Here is a 25,608-nt window from a genome sequence, read left to right on the forward strand (position 1 = left end):
GTCCATCAGTTCACATCTTGTGCAGCAAATATCTGTGTGATAATATCATCCATTATTAAGATGTTTTTATAAGATGTTTGGACTCTCATTCTGATGGCACCCATTCACTGCAGAGGATCCATTAGTGATGCTACATGAAGAAACAAACTTGTTTACATCTTGAATGGCCTGAGGGTGAGTACATTTTTGGGTGTGAGTGGTTAAAGGTGAAGTGTGAGTGGTTAAAGGTCTTAATCGAAACCATCACCTGTGTCTTTATTGTTGACCTCAAAGCATTATTGTTGGCAACTTCCTGTAGATAAACCTAAAACGGTTTTCTTTCAGGTTACTGGTATGGCACTACACTCTGCCAAATTATTTGATGGTTCCTCTAACAAACATACCATTTCATCATAGTGGAAAAGCATTCTTTAGATTATGAAAATGTTCTTCACAATAAGAAAACTGAGCAGTGCTGTATTGTGTAACATAGAATAGTTTAAAGCTGAAGCGTGTTACTTTAACGCATTGAGTGTCAAAAAAAATAATGACCATTTTCAAACAGGTTTCCTGAGCACTGCTGGTCCGATTGTCCCACCCACAAACTCACGCCATTGGTAGAGCCAATGTTTTGATTGACACCATATCAAACTGGGTCAGGAAAAAGTTTTAACATGCACATATTTTTTTCTTTATAGAAGGAATCGACCATAAAGCTGTGTCTGTCTGTTCTGTTCGAGTTTGATTAGTGGGAATTCTGCTCTTGTTGTTTGGAAGGACTGTGAATTTGTCATCGTGTCTTGTACAGTTGACTGGAGCTGGAAACGCAATAATGAGCTCATGTGGGACATTGTGTGTGTTTGTGCACCCTTGCATGTGCCATCCTCTTCCTCACCTCTAATGATGTCGTCTGCTTTCAGGTAAAAGTGACACAGGAATTGAAGAACACTCATACGGAGCAGCTCGGCCGCCTGCATCTCAAACACCAGACGGAATGTGATTTATTGGAAGATATGAGGTAAGGTTAAAAAACTTTAAGTTAAAACACTGCCTAAAACACACACGCATCTATAAAAACAAACAAATAAAACAGGCCGCAGAAGAAAAAAAAAGAGAAAAAATTCTCCCCATTTTTAAAGAACGAACACAGGAGCGGGATGTGACGAAGGCATTTCCTTTGGACTTCCTGCTCACAGGCCAATCGTTCCCACAGCTGGAAGTCATAACTGTGCTGCTTTTCTCTTTTTTTCCCTGTTTTTTCTCTCCTTGTCTTCTCTTAAAAGGGATTGCGGGCTGCTTCAGAGCAGGGGGAGGGAGTCGTGTTAAAACCTCTGCGTTTGGACACGGAATTTATGCACATCTTGAGCTTGTATGTGTTTGTACATGCTTACGGATGTTTAAGAAGATATTTGACTGTGGCACACCCTCACAAGGGAGCTGAAGATGAAAATTGCAGTGCAATAGTAATCTGCTTTAGAGGATATTTTGGTGTGTGTTTGTGTTATGGAGTGAAAAGAAGTTTGTGTCCAAAAGAGATTGAGAGAGAGAGAGTCAGGATAGGTTAAACTGCATATTTTTACAAGTGATTAGTTGACGGACTGCCTAAAAGACTAGTCTAATTTAATTCTAATGTAATTTAGTTTTTGATAATAAAATGTAAAAAATATTTGTAAAAAATATTTTTTATTGCAAATTATTAAAAAAACGTTTGCTTGCTGTATTTTCCAGAATATCCAGAAAGTCACATTTTTAATAATTTGAAACATGTTGCAACTTAAAAGTGACTTATATACTTGTATTCCAGGTGCTTCACTCTGTCATACTGTATAGCTTTGCCCTTATTTACAATATAGAAGGGCCTGATTCTTAAATTCAGTAATCTGTATGTCATACCTTCTGTTTGGAGAAAGGACAAACTTTATTTCATATAAATTCTGCCAGCATCTAGCTTTGCATCCTTGCAGAGAACCACTCGCTGCACACTTTAAAGGATAAGTTCACTTCCAGAATAAAGGAGAAAAAATGGAAAAGAATCCTGGAACGTATTGCTCAAAAACTTTCATTTCTTTTTGACTAAAGACAGATCCTGGATGTCATGGGAGTGAGTAAATAATCAGGAAATTTTTATTTTGGAAGTGAACTTATCCTTTAATAGCTTTATGCCTCATAGCCAAAGACCTTCAGCTGGTGTTTCTGCTGTCCCCGACTTCAGGCAGAAAAAAAGACAAAAAATAGTGAGACATGAAAGTCAGTCATGCAGTGAGTCAGCTAACCATCTGGAATCCTGCTGAATGTGCAGATCCCTGGGTTCTGCTAGCGGTGATGCTACGCACTACATCAATAACCTTAATCAGGCTAGACGCCGTATTTAAAGGTGATGCTTGTAGTTATTTATGGCGTGAAAATGCTCGTTTTAATGTGCAGAAACAACTGCCACTGAAACATTGATCTATTTTTTTTTTTTTTTTTTTTAGGCCTGTCAACTTTGTCTCATCTAATTTTTAATCACTCTTTGCCTGAATAATAGTCAAAGATGGAAGGGAAGAATGAAATGCATGAAAACACCTTTGGAAACACTTTTTATTATTATTATTATTTTTTTTTTTACATAATTATGACTATTAAACTTTTGGTTATGATTTTTTTTCGCCGTTTTGTCTGATTGTGCATGTACCGGCAGCGCGCACAGCACCTGCTGCCACTAAATTACATTATATTTGTCCCAAATTGTCATTAATACACATACTGACTTCAACTTGGACCACTAAATAAATATACTGCTATTGTTATGTAAGTATGAGGGATAGATTATTAAGTATAAAGGACATTTCAAGAATGATTAACAAAGTGATAGAAAATATTTATTTTCATGCATTTTAAATGTTTAAAAATGTGGAAACCACTCATTGTCACACCATCTCCTGACTGCATTATTATTTGTAAAATAGGGGCTTTATGGAGTGTGAATACATGGTTATAAGTCTAACAGTTTATAGTTAATTAATTTAGGGAAATGAACAAGTGTCTCAGCCCTCAAGGGACTATTTGGCCAACCAGATTATTCCTGCTTAAAAAGCAAAATGTTATTAATAGTGTAAAAAACATCACCTTTAAAGCACGTGCTGATTGATGGACTAGCATTACTCAACATTACTCACTACCATCCAGCAACACTACATTCAATGAAGGTAAAATACTAGAAAAAACAAAAAATTTCTAACGATTCCCAACCCTAGATGTAAACTTGGAATTATGAGAAAGAATTTTGTTTGACATAAACAAATGTCAAATGTCTTTGGCAGAAACGGACTTCAAAATTTTCAATGCTGACTTTTCAATGAATTTAAAGGAGTAGACTGTACTTTCATATAAAACTCATTGAGATTTAAGTTCATCAAACATAGTTAGTCAAATTAGACTAAATTTACAGTAATATTTACCAGTGTTCTGCAAATTTTCATGGTTTAAATTGAGTCATTTCAATAGGAATGTGCACAGTTGGGAATTTCGCTTGAGGGTGGAAGATTTCCCCACGCAGATTTTGCATCGGATTCAAGTTGATTATCAAGTTGAATTTGTATTGACAATTGATTTGTTCTTTAGATTTGAGCTGTTTGTTTAGGGCCTTTCGCAAAAACGTATTTATGGTACTGCGAAATAGTTTGTGCAAAATCATCCCAGTACTTTAGCATAGTTCTGGAAGAAAAGCGGTGCAAAAGGATTATTACAGATGCCAAAAGCTGATTTTGTTGCAACAAGAAATCTCATTGTGTCATATTATATTAAGTGATTTTAAAAGTGACTTTTACTTTTACGGACTTCGCTTCTTTTTGCTCTCTCATTGTGAAATACATTCATAGATCTGGTCTCTGTTCTTTGATTCTCCGTCTGACTCTTGCTGACAAACACATATGCAAACAGTCTCAAGGTGGTCTAGAGGGATAAATCGACGTCTCAGCCAGGAGTCAAAGAGCCCCATTGATTGAGCTGCTCTTGTGAGTTTGATCTTCCTGTTTACCGCCTCTGAGTGTAATCTCTCCAGGACGATCGGACGGCCGTGTGAGCAGATGTGTTATTACCCTAGAACTCCAACACAGTCACACTCACACTGTGTCAGATATATTTGGCAGTGGTGAGTTCATGGTGTATTTTGGGTAGTTGCTGACTCTTCCAGACCAGAACGCTGGAGTCAGTAGTAACTTCAAACATGAAGCGCTCTGCTGTAGTCGGTGTCGTTCTTTTCCTCCTGTTGCTCACCTATTCGCAAATGTGCAGATGCTGACATCAGCACTTGCGTTACTTAACTTGTGTTAACGGTTTTAGGGACCTTCCTGTTCAGTTGAACCTTCGCAAAGACCCGCCCCTTTAGTCACGGTTGCTACATTTAACAACCAATGGAGCTCTAATGCGGGGAAAAGACATTGCCGACAGACAAAACAGAGCAGGTTACTTTTGGTATGAAACAAAGTGTCAGCTTTCAAATGTTGTCTTTTTAAAGAAATTTCAGCAAATTTAAACCATTATGTGGCTCTTTAATGTGTGGTAAGAGATCCCTGTAGCGCCTCATTTCAAGTGGCACATGAACCAATCATCTCAACCTCTTTACTATAGCATGAATTAGGGCTGGACAATATATCAAACAATATGATAATGCGCATCTCAATGGTTGTGATTTTTATATACATAAATATGACTATATAATAATGATAATAATAATAATAATAATAGCAACAACAATAATAATCATGATTCTATTTATTGTATATTGGCATATTCTAAAAAAAAAAAGGATAATAATATTACAGAATTTTATCATACAGTATTGTAGTTTGACTTTATTGGATTTTCTATGGCTGTTCTAATATCTTCATTTTCAAATGTTAAACCATCATGCTTTTATTTTGAAAGAAAACCACTGGGAGTCTTTAAAGCTTATCTTTTGTTTACAGCAGCCAATGTATAATTGCTTCTCAATACAGATTTTGCATTTTCAAATGTATGAAAATTGAAAACACTGGATCATGAGCTGCTCACGTGTAAAAGAACACAGTGAAGTGCGGCACTCTTTAACAAACAGCGCTTTTATTTATTTAAAATACATCTTATTCTTTGTGATCTGAAAATTGTACAAAGCAATACTGCAATTTTGGTTTTATTTTGCTTAATTGCGCATCCCTAAAAAACAGCACGCCTCTCTTCTTCACATAACTTAAGGAATCATTCATATCTGCAGAACAAATGGTGTGGGATGAATTATTTGCCCAGGGCAGCAGTTGAGCGACTATCTATATCAGAGATGTCCTGATACTGCCGTCAGGAAGACATGGGAGGGAGCTGAGGGATTGTGGGAAATAGCTGAGGAATCCTGTGTGATATTAAAGAGTTGTTGTTTCAGAAACTGATAGATGGAGCAGATGAAAAAGAAGGAAAAAGCAAAGCAGACGAGAAGAAATAGTTGCTTTGAGGGAGCCGCCTTGTCCTGTTTGTGTACGAGAGACATAATGAGTTCCATCAAGACTCTTCTGGCTAAAGCTGTGCAATTAATAGAAATACATTTCCCATTTCAGACTCCAACGATTATGAAACTCTGTGCCCCGTTCCGCCCCCTTTCCAGCGGTGTGCTTTCGATCCTCCTTAAAAACCTTTTAGCTTAAGTTACGTGCCTAAGCATTCAGATACTCGTTGAAATATGTCAAAATGCAGCGCTTGGTGATTATTATGCACAGAAACCCTTCCTGGTTATGTCTTAAGTGAATGCAAACGTGAGGAAGAAAATAAAATGGATCCGCGCAGCTCTTAAAGTGACAGCAGCCTATATTTCTGCTGCTGACTGTGTGCTTAGTATTAATCAAACAACAAAAGACAAAGAGAAAATCACTCACTGCTCTTGACTGAAGGACTTTTGTAGCTTTAATAAGTTCTTACTATACTGCTTATTTTACATTTGATCATAACATTTCTGTACTAGGCTGTTAACTGAATACTTTAGACTTGCATAAAAACATAAATCACTCTTTCATTTGTATCTTTTTTTTATATTGAATTTGAAGCTTTTTTTCTTCTTTTTTTTGTATTACTGACGGTTTAATTATTTTTTAATTATTTAGTTTGAAGACTTTAGGTAACCCTATTCTGCTTTTGTATTTATAATTGTCAAAATTCAATGGCATCTAAAATGTAGATGTCAGCAACCTCATTTACAGAAAAAATATATTTGATATATGTCACTATTTAAAAGAATCTTTCAATCGTATAAAGTTTTGGTCATGTGGCCCACTTATAATCATATTAAATAATCGTTCTTACAATATTGACCAATATAATTGTGATTAGGATTTTTGCAATAATTGAGCAGCCCTAATTCTGACTGGATCTGTTTCTCTTTTGCACTTTCTGATATAGAAACAATTTTTGCTTTGAATTCCAGTAAAAATAGCTAGATTGTGACATACGCTGATGTAAAAATTAGAATTTGGTCGTTGAAGGCTGATGTTTGCTCTTGTTATGTTGGGTTCTCCCAAGGTTTTCTGAGTCCGATCTGACCTAAGCATTAACTTTGTCTTCCAAATGCACAGAAATCCGGCTCTCCATCATTCTTTAATGAATGAGCTTTTCTTACAACCATCGTCACACACACAAGCCCACAACTCTCAAAGGCTTTAAAGAAATTGAGCCTGCCTCCCGAATCTCAAGGCTAATTTGATCAGAGAGGTATTTCATGAAAAGCCTTTTCAATCTTTCAACAGCGTTCTCAAACACAGAAACGCATCTGCTCAGCCTCAACCTGCGCCACATGTAGACCGTAAATGATACGTAGTGTGAACAATTCAGTTCGGTTCAGATAGACATGAGATTAAAGTGATAGTTTTAGATATATGCAAATGTTGTTCCAAACCTATATGACTTTCTTTCATCTGCAGAACACTAAAGAAGATTGAATAGTGTCTTGAAGTTTTTCTGTCCTTCCTTTCAGTTAACGTCAATGAAGTCCACCGTTTTTTTTTGGGGGGGGGCCCTATTGGCTTTCATTGTAAGGACAAAAGGAGTTGAATTTTTTTTCTATTTTTGCTTTTTTTTCTGGCATTAACTATCCCTTAAATTACTAATCTGAGGGAATGTCTGTTATGGTCTGTTCCTCACACAAAGCGATTAGATGAATTTCTAAAACTTATATAGTACACAGTTTGTACTTCAGGATTCAGTAAAATGATCAAAGGTGTCAGAAATCTTTGGCAACGTTCAGATCTCTTAAATATTAAGCAGCACAGTTGTTTTCAACAAAATGGTTCTCGAGCAGCAAATCAGCATCTTAGAATGATTTCTGAAGATCATGTGACACTGAAGACTGGAGGAATGATAATGCCAGAAATAAATGACATTTTACAAATGTCTGATATTTTTCTCTGTTTCCTCTCATAAAGCTATCATAAGAATTCCTAAGACTTATATAGAACACAAGTTGTCTAATATTACTTTTTATAGTGCTATAATTTTAGTCATTCAAATCCCTAAAGGTTGTTTGTGAGAAGTAGTGATAGTGACTCTTGCCTTAGCTAGCACCATGAATCTGTATTATAGCACTCTCCGTGATGTCTTTAGCGCACTAGAACAATAGGAGCGAGAGGCCCAGACATGCCTTCTATCCTGGAGATGATCTGGAGGGCTGTGTGTGTGTGTGTGCTTTCTCTTGTGAGCTTTTAGTGTGGAAAAAAGCAGATGACTGGGATCTGGGAAGGAAAACAGTGCAAATTCCTGGATATTTCAGACCATGCCGTGAGGATGGAGGCTTTACAACTTGAGGCAAGCAAAACGGATTCGGATGTAAAAAGTGAGCCAGTGTGTGATGTTATAGAGCATGATGGGGGGGGTTTCTGAAGGGGAGAAAGGAATTTGAGGAGGCATGTGAGAGCAGGAGGTGCTGATAAAGGAAGGAGGAGAACTGTAATGCTCATCTCCCTGGAGTTCACATTCTCTCGTGCTCACTTTAACACAAAGTCATGTTCTCCCACACAAACACAGCGTTCATAAGCAAATTCAACCATACAGGTTAATGAATTCTTAAAGAGAGCAAGCGAGCCTAATGCTTCAAAGTGGAATGATTTGTACCGGATCCAGAAAGTCACAAAAACATGTGCAGGTCACATTTAAAACCAAAATAAAGTTTTGCATTAGGAAAATGTAGTCAATTTTCAAAAAATACTGTAATGCATCAGACATTTTAACCTCTTTATTTGAATCTCAAATGATTTTTTTCAGATTATATTTACTGTAATGCTGTAGTTTTCAATTAAATTATCCATTGCATATAAATATTTTACAATATAAGTAATATTTCTTGAGTTTTGAGAAAAGTGTGTGTTATTGTCATGAAAGTAATATCACAATGTACACTGCCCTTCAGAATTATAGGGTCAGTAAGATTTTTAAATACTTTTGTTCAGCAAGAATTGATCAAAAATGATTGTAAAGACTTTGATAATATTACAAAAGTTTTTGGTTTCAAATAAATTATGTACCTTTGGACTTGAAAAAAAATAACAATTCACACTTTCCACAAAAATATGAAGCAGCAAAACTCTTTTCAACATTGATAATAATGAGAAATGTTTTTCTAATCAGCAAATCGTATAAATCAGCATATCAGAATGATTTCTGAAGGATCATGTGACATTGAAGACTGGAGTAATGATGCAAAAAATTAATCTTAGCATCACAGGTATTATTTACATTTTAACATGTATTCAAATCAAAAACTGATACTTTGAATTGTAAAAACATTTCACAATTGTACTGTTTTACTGCATTGTTGATTAAAAAATGCAACCTTAGTGAGCAGAAGAGACTTCTTCACCTACAGAGGATGTCACATCACACACAAACACACTTGGCCGTCTGTGTTGTGTTGTGTGGAGATTGCATTACTCTCACATCCAAACAACCACTAATTGGAAAAGCTGGAAGTGAAATACAAGGCCTTGACCTCCGACCTCTTCCTCCCCTCTCACCAATAGCTCTGACGCCTCTGACATTCTTAATTAGATCGAAAACGCTCCTCCGAATGCCCATCGATTCATTTGTCTTTCGCTCGATCTCAACTCTGAGTCTCTCCATCCCTTTGTTGTACTTAGTTTCTTCATTCTGTGGATTTAACTCTCCCGCTCTCTTGTTCTTGTTAGTGGTATTCAAGTCAAACATCACTATTACTGGTTCTCATGCTTGGAGTTAGTGATTTTAACCCTTTAACCTTGAGTATTACACTGTTAAAAATATTCTGTAAAATATCCGGTAAAAAACCGGCAGCTGTGGTTGCCAGAATTATACCGTAAAAAATACGGTAAAACCAACAGTTACACTGTTGTAGGTTTAACGGTTTTACTTTATATTTACAGTTTAATACCATAATTTAATTGATATAATATTAATATTCGAACTTATTGAAGCACTGAAATCTGTTTTGTACCTTTGTATTACACTGGTAACCACCAAAAGCAGGTGGTGATGAGAGAGTCACGTGGTGAAACAAAGCCCATCGCAAGCAGCTTTTAAATAATAAGATACATAGAAGGTGCACGGTGTCATTCACACAAGCACTAAACACCATCATGGTGAGACTCATTAAACTGAAATATGCAATAAACATTAATTTAACAACATTTTATGTAACATACAAACCTAATAAACATAACAGATGAGAAAAAATTAAGAAGAAACATAGTTATTTCAAAGAAAAAACATCAAATTCAAACAAAATTTGAAATGCAACGCAGAGAATTCTGGGAACGTAAAGTTTACAGGAAATTACCGTTAACCAGTAAACAGATTTGTACTGTAGCATTTTCACAGTTTTTTACCATTTCTTCACTTGCTAGATGATAAAAAATAAGATTGAAGAAGGGACTCAAGCGCCTTCATATTTAAGGACCAGACTTTCTCTTTTGGCTTAAGACAGTAAAAAAAAATATTTGCACACAAAAAATGGAAGTAGATAGTTATGGTATTTTATTATATCAGGCTGTAAAAATAGTTCACATTATCTTTCTTAGAAACAAAAACCACGTCATCCAAGGTTTACTGACCTCTGGATTAGTTTATAACTGAACACACACGCACACACCCCACTCTCCCATCTGTATGTGTATTACTGTGTTTATGACTGTTCTTTTTAGGAAGTAATCAGTCATTTAACATTTAGTATACACAGATTTGTATAAACAACTCCCATCATGCAACGTGTTTTTTATGTTCAGTGTCTTTTGGATAGTTCAGTCATGCTTAAAGGAATAGTTCACTCACTCAAAAAAGAACATTTGTGTCCTCCCCCAAGGGGAGACACTTAATTGAAACAGTTTTGGGGAAATGTAGCATTTCATCACTTGCTCACCAGTGGATCCCCTGCAGTGAATGGGTGCCGTCAGAATAAGAGTCCAAACAGCTGATAAAAACATCAAAATAATCCACAAGTAATCCACTCCAGTCCATCAGTTAATGTCTTGTGAAGTGAAAAGCTGCGTGTTTGTAAGAAATGAATCCATCACTTTTAAGAGTTGCTTCTGGCCAAAATGCCAGTCCATAATTACGATAACATTATAACAATCTCCTGTTGTTTTGGCTTGTAAATGGTCTGTGTATTTCTGTCCTGATTCAGACGTGTGGCGAAAGCAATATAGGATAGAGGACTTGTTTAAATGATGGATTTGTTTCTTACAAACACTAATCTTTTAGCCTTTGGCTTGTAACGTTTGCCTATAAGATAAATGACATTGGCTGGGTCTGTGTGCGTTTGTAGTTTTGTGGGAGATTCCTAGGTTTACAGCTTGACTCTAGGCCCTCAAATTCCTCAGGTCTGCTTCGTGTGTTTCCGCACTAAACAATCTCTGCAGAAAGTGCCATTCTGTAGCCGCTGTAGACGCAGTGGATCACATTAGTTTCCAACATACATAAATGTGTTTATGTTCATACAAATCATTCGCGATCTAGCTTCACCTACAGAAGAAGTGAGTATAAGGTTTTATAATGAATCTTTGCAAATCACCTTTCCTAATAATATGCTAATTAGCAAGTTTCTCGATGATGCGGCTAGAGTAAACAGTCCCTCACAGAGCGGCTCAGAAGAGAGGGGCGGGGTCAGCATAGCTCATTAACATTTAAAGGAAAATACTACAAAATGGTTTGCTCTGAAAAGAGCTGTTTTTTTACACTACCACTGAGAAAATGTAACCAAACTATGTTACAGACTTTTCATTAAGACACTTAGGAATCATATTAACTTGTGTAAAATGGCCATCTGATGAGCCCTTTAATACTTGATTTGTTAGGGGTTAGTTGAAATGAATAGCAGTTATAGCAGTGCTTGCAAGAGGAATCGTTAAGATTGCTTCCAAGATATAATGATTGAATTAGGACATAACATTCAAGTTCTAATTGCAGTCATTGCTGTATTGATTTAAAAATTTAAGTGGCATTCAATCCGGATTGACAGGGTTTCCAAGGACACTGCTGGGTTTTTCCCAGCTGTAGACAGACAGACCTGTTGGTCCCAGAGCAAGAGCCATCATTAGGCGTCCACGGCTCCTCAGGCTGAGATACTGCTCTGTAATTAGTCACTCTGAGGCTTGCTGTAATTATTGATTTAGACTCCTATCTTACCCCATTTCCTCTTCCTCTGGATGTCTCCTCTTCTGTTCGGATTCTCTTTGTTTCCATGTATGTGTATGTTCGGGAATGCAATACTACATACTATTTTTGAAAAAAATGTGATGCCGTTATTTTGCAAAAATGCTAATTAAGCATGTTATCTAAAAAAACATTTGCTCAATTTAACAAGCTACATATTTGAGGTCTACTATAGTATATTGGTTCAAGAGTAATATTGTGAAATATTATTACAATTTAAAATAACTGCTTTCTGTTTGAATACATTTACAAATGTAATTTATTCTTGTAATCAAAGATGAATTTTCAGTGTCTTCAGTTTCACATGATCCTTCAGAAATCATTCTAATATGCTGATTTGCTGCTCAAGAAACATTTCTGTCTATTATCAATGTTGAAAATAGTTTTATTAGTAATATTGACCTAATATAAATAGTAATATTTTTTGTGAAAACCTTTATACCTTATACCTTTATACCTTAGTTTATTTAAATATCTTATAGACCCCAAACTCTTGAACGGTAGTGTACGCCACGTTTGACAGCGTAGCTCACAGTGGAGACATATAAGTAGACGTGACCTCAGGCCAAGTGACCTCTGACCCTAACTGTGCTGTTTCCTATGTAGGTCAGTCGTGGCAAAGATTTTAACATCTGGAGTTCACATGCTTCACTGTCTGAATGCAGCCTCTTCTTGTGGATCGTACTTCCTGTCTAGTAGCAACCAGTCCTCACCACACACATGGAGTCTGTTAAACCTTTGACACTGTATGCCACCTTCTGTTACCACTCCACACCTGTGGTCATCCTGTGCAAAGTCTAGAAAAAGACTTGAGTTATTCATCTCAAAGTAGTGTGTGTGTGTGTGTGTGTGTGTGTGTGTGTGTGTGTGTGTGTGTGTGTGTGTGTGTGTGTGTGTGTGTGTGTGTGTGTGTGTGTGTGTGTGTGTGTGCGTGAGTGTGTATGCGTGTGTGTGTGTGTGTGTGTGTGTATATGGGGAAGTCGTGGCCTAGTGGTTAGAGAGTTTGACTCCTAACTCTAGGGTAGTGGGTTCGAGTCTTGGACCAGCAATACCACGACTGAGGTGCCCTTGAGCAAGGCACTGAACCCCCAACTTCTCCCCGGGCGCCGCAGCATAAATGGCTGCCCACTGCTCTGGGTGTGTGTTCACAGTGTGTGTGTGTGTGTGTGTGTGTGTTCACTGCTGTGTTTGTGCACTTTGGATGGGTTAAATGCAGAGCACGAATTCTGAGTATGGGTCACCATTCTTGGCTGTATGACAGTATATATAGTAATGTTTATGTAAATATATTTATGGAAACATTTACAGTATGTAAATATAGTATTATTAGCATTCTATTCTTAAGTGGGTTTAACATTTCCATCCATTCAGACCTGTCCGCTTGCAGTGCCCTGTGAGATTAACGTAATGTTAATTAACTAATGTTAATTAACATTATTCACACCAAACGGGATGCAAAAAATAAATAAATAAATAAATAGCACATGTTGCTTTATTTTAAGATGAATTTCCCCCTTAATATGAAAGGAGTCCATTAGAATGCAGCTTTGTTTTAACTTTTTTTTTTAATTTGTGGCAAAAATGAATGCGCCATGTACAGGCATTCAGTCAGATGATGTGTGCGTGGTGAGGGTGATGATACAGCAGGAAAAAACAAATTTGCAAACTTTTGCAACAAAAAGTTGTTGTAGCAGTCAGAGGATGTGTTGTAACACCTGCTCTTGTCTGTTTGCATTTCTGTCTGTCACTTTGAGTGTGTCCATGTGATCTGATGTAATTTCCATTTATAGATGCCACTTGTGTTGATATTTTCAGGCTATATGCATCCCCTTTTTGCAGGCAACAGCACTCACACAATCTTACTACATAAAAAAATAAATGAACAAATGTCATGATAGATTGGCTTGTATCCTTGTTCAAGGAAAAGATTGTTGCTATACTGGAACTCAAGGTCACCCTGTCCATGCTCTTATGAAACCAGTTACACTTTAATTAGCACCAGGTTCACTTCATCCTATAGAGCTGTGGTCGGCAATCTTTTCGGCATGATGTGCCATTTTTAATTTTCCTGGTTAACCACTGTTCCAACACCCCCCCCCCCCCCCCCCCTTTTATGCATTCTTTATTTAAACAGTACAGACACATTTTTATATGATACAGTAAAAAAAAACAATAGGCCTATTTCATTAATCACTAATAGTAATCACTAATCATTACTGAATTTTGCTACATTATATTTCTCAGCAAGGAGGGGGGTAAAATCACTGTTTTTTTAAGGAACTAAACTCAAATTCATTGTTTGTAGAGAGAGACATACGCAGACAATTTTCACGTCTCTCTCTCTCTCTCTCTTTCTCTTTCTTAAAATGACTATATTTGAGAAAAAATTTTTTGAGTAGTTTGCATCACTGGATATAGCTGTTGGTCATTTAACATTTCAATAGTAAAACGTATTGTTAACAGTTGACTAATATTAAATGATCTCTCTCTTTAGAGTTAAACGGATGCTTCATGCTCTGCTTCTTTGAACAGTAAACCCCGCCTACTTTTATATGATTGGCCATCTCAGTCATTTTGACATTGATGATTGATGTTAGACTGCTGAGTCTTTGATCAGAAGTGCCTAGCAGCGATCGCACACACATCAGTAGACTAGCGCAATTGTATAATACGACAAAAATATGCACTTGTCCTTCCTTTTTAAATGTAGCTAAACCGATGATGTACATGCATAATGGCATTTTAATGTTTTAATTGAAACGTTTTAGAGCATGCATAATTTGATATACATTTTAAAAAGTCTTTCTAATCTTCTAATAGCTCTAATAACTTAAGTTTTCATGCACATTAGGGATAAAAGATCATTACAAACAAAATCTATTTTTAAAGACAGAAAATAAGAGTTTATAAATTTTTCTGACAGCTTGGGGGACTTTTCCGGTGGTTTTTCACATGCATTCTGGAAATTTCTAGGGAGTGAGTGTGTCAGTGGATTGATTTTGACACTGGGACAGCTCTAGAAATGTTCACCTCCCTGGGCAGTGCACTTAATACTGAATAAGGGAGCTGACTGAGACGCTCCCTGGCTACCCGCCTACTATATATTAGGGAACTGTGCGATTTCGTATGCGGCCATAGTTTATTAGCACAACTAAATCCTAGTATAAGGTCTCATTTGTAAACATAAGTAAATGCATTAATTAATGTGTACTTGCATTAATGTAAGTTAATAATATTCATGAGTGAATTAACTAATGTTAACAGATTCATTGTTAGTTCATGTAGTTAACAAATTAAATCTTATTGTAAAGTATGACCAGCTTTTTTAGTCAGTGCATTTCTAGGTGTGATTAAGTTTATTTTACATTGTTTTTATTGTAAATAAACAACATTGTTATTCAGAGGTATGTGTAAGAAGTATCACCTTTTGTATTGTTCTTATGTTTTGTGCATTTTAGAATTTGTTTTCTTATATTAATTTTAAATGTCTTTTATGTAGGTATTTTTGTTCATTGTACAACTTTTCTTGTCGAGAAGATAGCCTTGCTGCTGAAATGTTGTTAAAAGAACAATATTAACACTTTGCAGTAAAATCCCATTAGTTTATGTTAGTTAACGTACTCTGTTACTAACGTAACCTCGGTTCCCTGAAATACGGGAACGAGTACTGCGTCGAACGAAGACGTTTATGGGAAAAACTCCTTTTTTCTCCTGAACTGAAGCCTTATTCAATCACGCAGTGAAACTGCACGGCCATTGGTTTGTGCAGTGTTATTAAAACAAACCAATGGCTCAGCAGCGGTGCTGCACAAACCTATGGCAGCGAAGCCCGCCAAAATGGGCGGGGGATCTGGCTATATATTGGCCGCTTCGCCACAGGAATTCAGGTTACTTCGACTGAAGCGACGACTGAGTCGTGCAGCCTTTTAGCATGGCAAGGAACACAGTACTCGTTCCCGTATTTCAGGGAACCGAGGTTACGTTAGTAACCGAGTACGTTCCCTTTCAATACTTCACTCGTACTGCGTCGAAGACCCTTATGGGAACCCAGTTCAATCACGCCATGCTAAGAAGGGGGAACGACCAACGCAATCATACTTGATCTGTGATACCAAGATATGACAATAGCAACTAGGAGCAGAATAAGCTCAATGAGGTTACGTCTGGCCTAGCCTGATCATCCCGTGTTCGTATCGCCTCAGTACCAAAGGGACCGAGTGCATACGAGCAGAGTTTGAGTCTTGGGCAAAGAATGGCCAAGAGCATGCAAATGAGGAACAAAAAATGACCTTTACACAGAAAGTACCCTAACATGAAGTGCTGGGACGTCTAGATGATCAAATCTAGAAAATGTGGACGGCAAGTTCCAACCAGCCACCGCACAAATTTCTGCGATAGTCACACCTCTAGACCATACCCAGGACGAAGACACTGCTCTCGTTGAATGGGCTCTTACTCCAATTGGGCTTTGCAGGCCCAAAGAAGAGTAGGCTGCGTCCACAATCCACTTCGAAAGCCTTTGCTTTGACACCGGTAACCCTCTGGCGCAGTTTCCAAAGCATATGAAGAGCTGCTCTGATCGCCTTATCGGTGCAGAACGCTCTATGTAGACTTTTATTGCCCTCACCGGGCAAAGCAGATTCAGCTCTCGATCGTCCTCTGTGTTTTGTAATGCAGAGAGAGTGACCACTTGTGCTCTGAAAGGTGTGGAGAGCACCTTTGGTACATAGCCATGCCTTGGTTCCAGGACGGCCTTCGAGTCGTTAGGCCCAAATTCTAGGCAATTAGGGCTTATTGAGAGTGCTTGCAAATCGCCCACACGCTTAACAGACGCTAGTGCCAACAGCAGAGCGGTCTTTAGCGACAGGGCCTTAAGGCCTATGGACTGTAGCGGTTCAAAGGGGGCCCTCTTCTGCAAGAGCTCATGTAAAAATGACAGTATCACTGATACGTCACAGGAGGTCGGGTTTTCGCCATGGTCTGAGCACCATGTGGAGAACACAGACCATTTGGAGGCAAAGAGGCGTCGTGTAGATGGAGCTCTAGCCTGTGAAATTGTGTTTAGCACACGCTCAGGGAGTCCCGTGCTCTGGGTCCATTCCAGCAGTCATGACGTTAGTCTGAAGAGACACGTCGAAGAGCCCACCTTGGTGATTTATGTAAGAGACCACTGTCGTGCTGTCTGATCTGACCAGCACATGGTGGCTCTTTAGGTCTGACAGGAAGCTCTGGCAGGTTCGTTGAACTGCAATCATCTCGAGGCAGTTGATGTGAAGCCTGCTTTCCTCTTTCGACCATCGGCCGAAAGGGGGTTTCCCTTCGCACAGTGCGCCCCATCCTTTGTTGGACGCGTCTGTGGAGATCACTTTCCTTCTGCAGACCATACCAAGAGGGGCACCCCGTTCCATCCATTGCATGTTCCTCCAAGGGGTCAGGGCCGAATGCAGTCCTGACTCACCTTTATATTTAGGCATCCGTGACACCACACATGAGGTGGAACACGTGGTTTCAGCCAAAATTGAAGGGGGCGCATACGTAGCAGCCCGAGCTCCGGCGATGCTGCTGCCATAAGGCTCAGCAACTTCTGGAATGTTTTTAGGGAGTGAGAAGCCCTTATTTTGAAAGAGGCTGCGAGTCGCTGTAGAGTCGCGGCGCGCTCATTCACCATTGTTGCCCTCATCGTAACTGAGTCTAACACTGTTCCAGAAACGATATCCGTTGGCTGGGGGACAGCGAACTCTTGGCAAAAATTTACCCTGAGCCCCAGGCATTCCAGATGGACAAAAGTGGTGACCACCCCGCGAAAGCGTGGTGGTCGTTGTGCGAACTGAAGGGAATAGCCATGTTTTATTATTGCCATGACCCAATCTGTTACCCCGGGAATGGCTTGCCATTGTGAGGCCTGGATGGACAGAGGTTGGATTAACTTGAATGTTTGTCTGCCGTGGGGGGACATAGCACTCGTGAGTGTTATGTGAGGAAACTGCTCTCTTTGTGAAGGAGTGGTTTTTTTTTTTATTATTATTATTTTGTGCGCTATAACAGCGCTTTGCTGTCTGGGTGCTAAAAAGGGCCCATTGTTTGCAGCAAAAACAACTCCGTCGACACCTGGAGATGGACGGCAAAACACACGGGCAGTTTGATGGGTGGTCCGGCCGCAGCGAGACTTAGCCCCCTCCTCTTTCTTGCCTGTAGATCAGGATGACGGCGGCAGCGCAGGGTCCAGCACTACCTTGGGCCGAGGTCCCATGCGGTTAGGGAACTGAAACCGCCTGGTTGCCAAGCGAGAACGGTGTCGGGGCTCGGATTCCACAGGCTGGGCAGCGGCGGTAGCATCGGGCGCTTGCTTGGGAGGCTGACGAGTCGGCACCTGTCTGGGGCGACTGGCAGTGGCAGATGAAGCGCTTTTTGGCAAGAAGTGTCGCATCGCCTGGGACGACTTCTGTGCCTCCGTGAAGCGTTCAGCGAACCCTTCAACCGCTGGACCGAAGAGGCCGCTGGGGTAGATCGGCGCATCCAGGAACTGGGCTCTGTCAGCATCCTTGATCTCCATGAGGTTAATCCACAAGTGGCGCTCCAGGACAACCAGCTTAGCCAGTTCAGCGGAGATCAGCGAAGCGATGTGACGTCGTCACTGAAGGAGAAGAAATCTGAATTCCTGTGGCGAAGCGGCAAATATATAGCCAGATCCCCCGCCCATTTTGGCGGGCTTCGCTGCCATAGGTTCGTGCAGCACCGCTGCCGAGCCATTGGTTTGTTTTAATAACACTGCACGAACCAATGGCTGTGCAGTTTCACTGCGTGATTGAATAAGGCTTCAGTTCAGGAGAAAAAAGGAGTTTGTCCCATAAGCATCTTTGACGCAGTACGAGTGAAGTATTGAAAGGGAACTAATATTACCCAACAATGAGCAATACATTTGTTACAGTATTTTTTTCCCCTTTGTTCACGTTATTTAATAAACATACAAAACTATTCACTGTTGGTTCACATCAGCTCAGGCCCGTTAATAATGCATTTTGGAAATAACGTTAACTAACAATAATAAATGCTTTAGAAGTATTTGTCATTGTTAGATCATGTTAACTAATATTATTAACATGTTAACAAATGGAGCCTTACTGTAAAGTGTTACCAAAATAATAAATCAATTAGCTAGTTGTTTTTGCTTTAAAGGGGTCATATGATGCTTTTTATAAAAATATTTGGAAAATATTTCAACATCGTGACGTAGAGAAGTGGGGGTGTGTTTGAATGAGATGTTTTAGGGCGCGAGTCTTAACTTTGATCAAGAATATTTCTTTGGATTTGAGACTTTAGTCTTTGCAACTGTGCACATCTTCTTTATGCACCAAGAGCTTGTAACACTTCAAAGAGAAAGGAAAATTTGAAATTGCATCATATGACCCCTTTAAAACTGGAATTTCACACGACTATTAACATTTTGCATAGTATGTGAACACGCAGTGTAAATGTGCAGCAGATAAAGACGTCTTTAAAGATACCTTTTCAGTAGCCGTGAACTGGGATGAAATGCCTTCGGTGTGTTCACTGGACCACAGACCCTTGGAAAGTGAAAAGCGATGAGCAAGCATGTGTGACATACCACACGAAACCTCTTCCCCCATAAACTGTTGGCTCTATGTAAGCCTATGTGAGCCTGTTTTGATAGGAATCTGGGTCCGGGCCACAGAGGTGTCCTGTAGTTAACTTTCCTGTGTATTTGGAAGTATTTCTGCAGGGAGGGGGAGGTACGGAAACTCCTGTCTTGCATAAAAGCAATGTCACAGAGTCCACAAACGCACTAATCCCATAAACCTGAACCGCGACCCATATGATAGGACAGAGCCTGTTACCACGTTCCTTCATGATTTTTAAAACGCGTGTCATGAGTTCAGCTGATTTGAAATTAAAATCAGAGGGTGCAGCTAAGGGATGGGATTATGGGAAAAGGAATTGGAGTCAGCAGAGGGAGGAAAAGCAAAACAAGTCGTCTAGTCTCAGACTGTACTCATTTGTGATGCTGCGAATGGAGATGAATGCTCTCAAACCATCAGCTGTCTGGATGCCTCCTGCCTTCTGGCTCAAAAACCAAACCAGTCATACGAGGAAGAATGTTAAAAACACCGTCTCCACGGCCAACTCACAGGATGATGTGTGATGGAGATGAATGATTCTTGCAGCTCAGAGAGCTTGAACTTCAAAAATCACAACTGTTAATCTTGTGATATTGCATTATGATTTAAATTCAGCATGAAACCAAAACCGACCCAGTTTACATGATTCATGCATATTTCTAGTCTTATTGTGAATGTTATTCAAATCTGCACTCTAAAAACATGATGTAGCATTTACTTTGAAACAATTTTCACTTACAATTTTGCAGAGAATTGAAATGGCAAATAACGCTTTAAAAAAGAGAGAGAAAAAAACTACAACCCGAATTCCGGAAAAGTTGGGACGTTTTTTAAATTTTAATAAAATGAAAACTAAAGGAATTTCAAATCACATGAGCCAATATTTTATTCACAATAGAACATAGATAATGTAGCAAATGTTTAAACTGAGAAATTTTACACTTTTATCCACTTAATTAGCTCATTTAAAATTTAATGCCTGCTACAGGTCTCAAAAAAGTTGGCACGGGGGCAACAAATGGCTAAAAAAGCAAGCGGTTTTTAAAAGATTCAGCTGGGAGAACATCTAGTGATTAATTAAGTTAATTGATATCAGGTCTGTAACATGATTAGTTATAAAAGCTTTGTCTTAGAGAAGCAGAGTCTCTCAGAAGTAAAGATGGGCAGAGGCTCTCCAATCTGTGAAAGACTGCATAAAAAATTGTGGAAAACTTTAAAAACAATGTTCCTCAACGTCAAATTGCAAAGGCTTTGCAAATCTCATCATCTACAGTGCATAACATCATCAAAAGATTCAGAGAAACTGGAGAAATCTCTGTGCGTAAGGGACAAGGCCGGAGACCTTTATTTGATGCCCGTGGTCTTCGGGCTCTCAGACGACACTGCATCACTCATCGGCATGATTGTGTCAATGACATTACTAAATGGGCCCAGGAATATTTTCAGAAACCACTGTCGGTAAACACAATCCGCCGTGCCATCAGCAGATGCCAACTAAAGCTCTATCATGCAAAAAGGAAGCCATATGTGAACATGGTCCGGAAGCGCCATCGTGTCCTGTGGGCCAAGGCTCATTTAAAATGGACTATTTCAAAGTGGAATAGTGTTTTATGGTCAGACGAGTCCAAATTTGACATTCTTGTTGGAAATCACGGACGCCGTGTCCTCCGGGCTAAAGAGGAGGGAGACCTTCCAGCATGTTATCAGCGTTCAGTTCCAAAGCCAGCATCTCTGATGGTATGGGGGTGCATAAGTGCATACGGTATGGGCAGCTTGCATGTTTTGGAAGGCTCTGTGAATGCTGAAAGGTATATAAAGGTTTTAGAGCAACATATGCTTCCCTCCAAACAACGTCTATTTCAGGGAAGGCCTTGTTCATTTCAGAAGGACAATGCAAAACCACATACTGCAGCTATTACAACAGCATGGCTTCGTCGTAGAAGAGTCAGGGTGCTAACCTGGCCTGCCTGCAGTCCAGATCTTTCACCTATAGAGAACATTTGGCGCATCATTAAACGAAAAATACGTCAAAGACGACCACGAACTCTTCAGCAGCTGGAAATCTATATAAGGCAAGAATGGGACCAAATTCCAACAGCAAAACTCCAGCAACTCATAGCCTCAATGCCCAGACGTCTTCAAACTGTTTTGAAAAGAAAAGGAGATGCTACACCATGGTAAACATGCCCCGTCCCAACTATTTTGAGACCTGTAGCAGAAATCAAAATTGAAATGAGCTCATTTTGTGCATAAAATTGTAAACTTTCTCAGTTTAAACATTTGCTATGTTATCTATGTTCTATTGTGAATAAAATATTGGCTCATGTGATTTGAAAGTCTTTTAGTTTTCATTTTATTAAAATTTAAAAAATGTCCCAACTTTTCCGGAATTCGGGTTGTAAATGTTGTAAAACGACTTTCCTTTTCAGGTCATTATAATAAATGTAAGCTTTTGTAAGTTTTAAGTAAATTTAAGTACGCTTTTTTCACTGTTTTTCTTTCTAATTGCAGAACCTACAGCCAGAAAAAGGCCACTCTGGAGAGAGATTACGCGCAGGTGAGATTAGGGTTTTCTGTTTCTTGATGTTGGTGATGATGATGATGTCTGAGGGTTCGTGTGCATGTTAAATCTTCTCACTAAAGTCTACTCTAAAGTGTTGATTACAGCCCTGTTGCTTTGATTTATATCACGCTGCAGCCGTGCAAACATTCAGTGCTCTTTTGGGAACCATCAAAACAACAGCAAATCCATCGCTGTTTGATTGATTTCAGCGAATCACTGTAAACCTGGTTGAGTTGTGCAGACATTGTGCCAGAAGTCCAAGTGTTTCAAACTTCTGTCGCTTTTGAATATTGGAAAGTATGCAAAGATCTCATGCCAAGTTAAGCTTAGCATAGAAAAAGTATGAATTCTGTTTAAAAAAGAAAAAGAAAATAATGAATGCACCCTTTGGTTGAAAAGACAGATTCAGTGAGATTATGTCTTGTAGTTTGCAGTGGGTTTTATAGAAATGATGTCTGGTTTATCATTAGATGGTGAATTATGACCAAGCATATTGTCTTGCTGATTAAGTATGTTTAGTGTGCTTGTTTGATTGCATGATATAGCGAAGGTTTGTAAACGTGCATGTTTTTTTTATTACACTGGTAATATCTTGTCAAAAAGATATGTATTTAGCCTTCTCCAGATACTGTCTGAAGTGCATTGCATTTGAAGCTGAAGCCTTTTCAGACATTTTAATAGGTTAAGAAAATGTTCTAGAAAAGAAAACAGAAATAGCATCTTAAGAAAATGTGTTTGCTCTTTGTCGACCTCTGGATGTCCTGCTATGTGAAGTTTGCTCGATGTGGTCAACTGAAAGTCAAGTTTTCGACATTGTTCACATGTCGTTTTGGTGTTTTTAAAATGATTAAAGACCAACCATGTGCAAATTCATCAGTCAACACCATTCGAGTTAAAGTGGAGCAGGTCTGAGCTGCTTTGATTGAGTAGAGGAGGGGACTATTTTGCATATTCATGTATCCACATAAGGGTGTAGTTTTATTAAAGCCATTTTAAGGCACAAAAAAAAATTTCACAGGAAAAATGTCATTTTGGTTATGAAAACTTTAAAGGGATAGTTCATCCAAAAATGAAAATTGTCTTTATATACTCATCCAAGACAAAGTTTCTTTCTTCTGTTGAACAAAAAAGAATGTATTGAGGTATGTTGGTAACCAAACAGTTGACAGTAGCCATTGAATTCCATTGTATTTTTTCCATGCTATCGAAGTCAGTGACTAAATTTGAGTAAATGATGACAAAATTAACATTTTTGGGTGAGCTATCCTTTTAAGGGACAAAATTAGTGACTGCAGGGGACTTTTAATTGCAGCTTCTGAGATATAAATGAAACTTGTATTTGCAGCATTCACGACAGAAGAAAACTGAGGGAAGATGTCATGCAACTGCTTCATCAAAAGATGTGAAGGGAAGCATGCTGTCCCTGAGATTATATGCCACATTATTGACTGTTGGATTAGGAGCTCATATTCTGTGTTCGTGGTTGTACGGTGGTCCCATGGAATGATTTTGGCTCTATTTTAGCTTATTCAGTCAGTGTATGACAACACTTAAGGAGACCGTATTATAAGGTGATTCAACCTGTAAAGATCTCACTATAATGTTTATACTATGGCAGATGTGTTTGCATGGCTATTAAGTTCCAAATAAAAAGGCGGAAATAATCAAATGAGATGACACGGATTTCAGTTCTGTATTTAATTCACTGCATCATCTTACACACATTATAATGCTATAAACACAAATGCCACATGGTCTTAATGAAGACAGGCACGCACAAACACACCAGATGTATGACACATGGATGAGTATTTGGGCTTTAGAACAAACAGTTTGCTGGATTTAGGTTATAATTAAATTGGAAGAGTTTTCTTTATTCCAAAACTGCCTTGTTTTGCTGTATCTTCTAGAATCTGATTATTTGTATGCATAGGCTATTTGTATGCATGTGCGATAAAGTTTATAGACCTTTGAACTTTGATCCAACTCTTACTTAACTCTTTCATAATTGACTTTCATAACTGAGTTTCTCCATATGTTGTCAGATTTTTGAGTAGTTAATGATTTACAGGTGGGACGTTTGTGGTGTTGTTAATATTTAACTCCAATTGTATGCCTCAATGTTTAATCAGTTTCTGTTTTACTGTATGGCACATTTCCATAATCCATAGGACATAATGATGAATCTCGAAAGCAGTTTTTAGTTGAATCTCAATTTGCATACTTTCAAAGCTGTATTATATGCAAATTGGGTTTAGTGTATCCTAAATCATAGTATATTAAAATAGCATGACTATTGTGCTCTAGTTTTCTGTGGATTTTTGAATATGCATAGCTTTTGAGCAAATATATCGAACAGAGACTTGTTACATACTCAGTAGTACTCAATAGTATGAATTTATATATATATTTGTGTGTTTATTAGGGGTGTAACGGTACGTGTATTCGTACCGGACCGTTTCTGTACAGGGCTTTCGGTACGGTGCACGTGTGTACCGAATGACCGAATGCAATATTTTGTTTGAACATATTAAGTGGCGGAAGTCTCCGCGTTCAGCGCAAATCCCGCCCTGCAGCTGATTCTAAGGCCGGTGACACACTGGCTGCGTGGCGTGAGCGTGGCGTTTCTGCTGTTTGTCAGTTGCGTGACACCTGCTTCGCGTTTTCTGTGTCTTTACACACCATAATCGTGCGTGACGCGGCGCTGACGCACTGCTGCTACTGTAGGTGACAAAGAGGGAGACCGCCGACAGACCAGGATCTTGTCTTCACTACAACAATATCTATACTTCATGTTGAGCATAAATATAAAGCCTACTGATAAAGGACACCGTCAACAGTATTGACGGTGTTTGACAGGTGCAATATGCCAGTGTGTCACCGGCCTAAGGTTTTCAAAAGGCATCACGCGAGTGTGAACATCACTACAACTAGGAAAAAAATGATTGTAATTCAAACTCAGCTCCCGTCGACATTTAAACAGACCTTTGCTCTTAATTCCGATCGGTCCAACGCAATAACGAAATCTGAGCAGGTCTAAAAACTGAAACTGTTGATGCTGCACTTTACACTTTGGAAAAGTTATATATATTTTTTTAAATATGAGCAGGTCTACAAGCTGGGATTGGTAATGCTGCACTGTAATCATAGTTATTTATTTATATTTTTCATTATATTTTATTATATGATATTGGTTTGAGACTGAGAGTATTTTATTTAGTGGAGAACTTTGCAGCAGCCTATGTTATTTCTTATTCTTTTTTTATTTTAAATATATTTTATTAAAAAGTATTTAAAAAAGTGTAAACAAATTGTTAAAAAAAAGTTTATAGTAATAAACAACCTGCGGTTTAATGTTTGCATTTCTTTCCCTTACTTTACCGAAAATGAACAGAACCGTGACTTTAAAACCGAGGTACATACCGAACTGTGATTTTTGCATACCGTTACACCCCTAGTGTGTGTGTATATGTATATGTATATATATATATATATATATATATATATTAGGGGTGTAACGGTTCACAAAATTCACGGTTCGGTTCGATACAATACACTGGTGTCACGGTTCGGTTCGGTATGTTTTAGATACAGCAAAAAGAAAAAAATTAGCAGATAAATTTCCTTGATTTTTATAAAAATGTTTTATTTATTAAAACTAACAAAGTATGTTTTTTTTTTTTACATTGAACAATGATGGAGCTATTCTTTACCCATCTTCTATGGTGTTTTCTTAGCAGCATACTGTATAAAACA

At 38.5% G+C, this 25,608-nt stretch overlaps 1 protein-coding gene across 2 annotated transcripts in view; it reads left to right on the forward strand.

Moving 5' to 3' along the window:
* Window positions 1–25,608, forward strand: part of LOC132156378 (F-BAR and double SH3 domains protein 2-like) — an 85,991-nt gene that overhangs the window by 1,954 nt on the left and 58,429 nt on the right. For both annotated transcript variants that reach the window (XM_059565363.1, XM_059565364.1), the window contains exons 2-3: window positions 900–997; window positions 21,801–21,846. In XM_059565363.1, the coding sequence (XP_059421346.1) occupies window positions 900–997; window positions 21,801–21,846 (144 nt within the window). The remainder of the gene's footprint in view (window positions 1–899; window positions 998–21,800; window positions 21,847–25,608) is intronic.

Source organism: Carassius carassius, chromosome 13 (assembly GCF_963082965.1).
Source record: "Carassius carassius chromosome 13, fCarCar2.1, whole genome shotgun sequence".
NCBI classification, from domain to species: domain Eukaryota; kingdom Metazoa; phylum Chordata; class Actinopteri; order Cypriniformes; family Cyprinidae; genus Carassius; species Carassius carassius.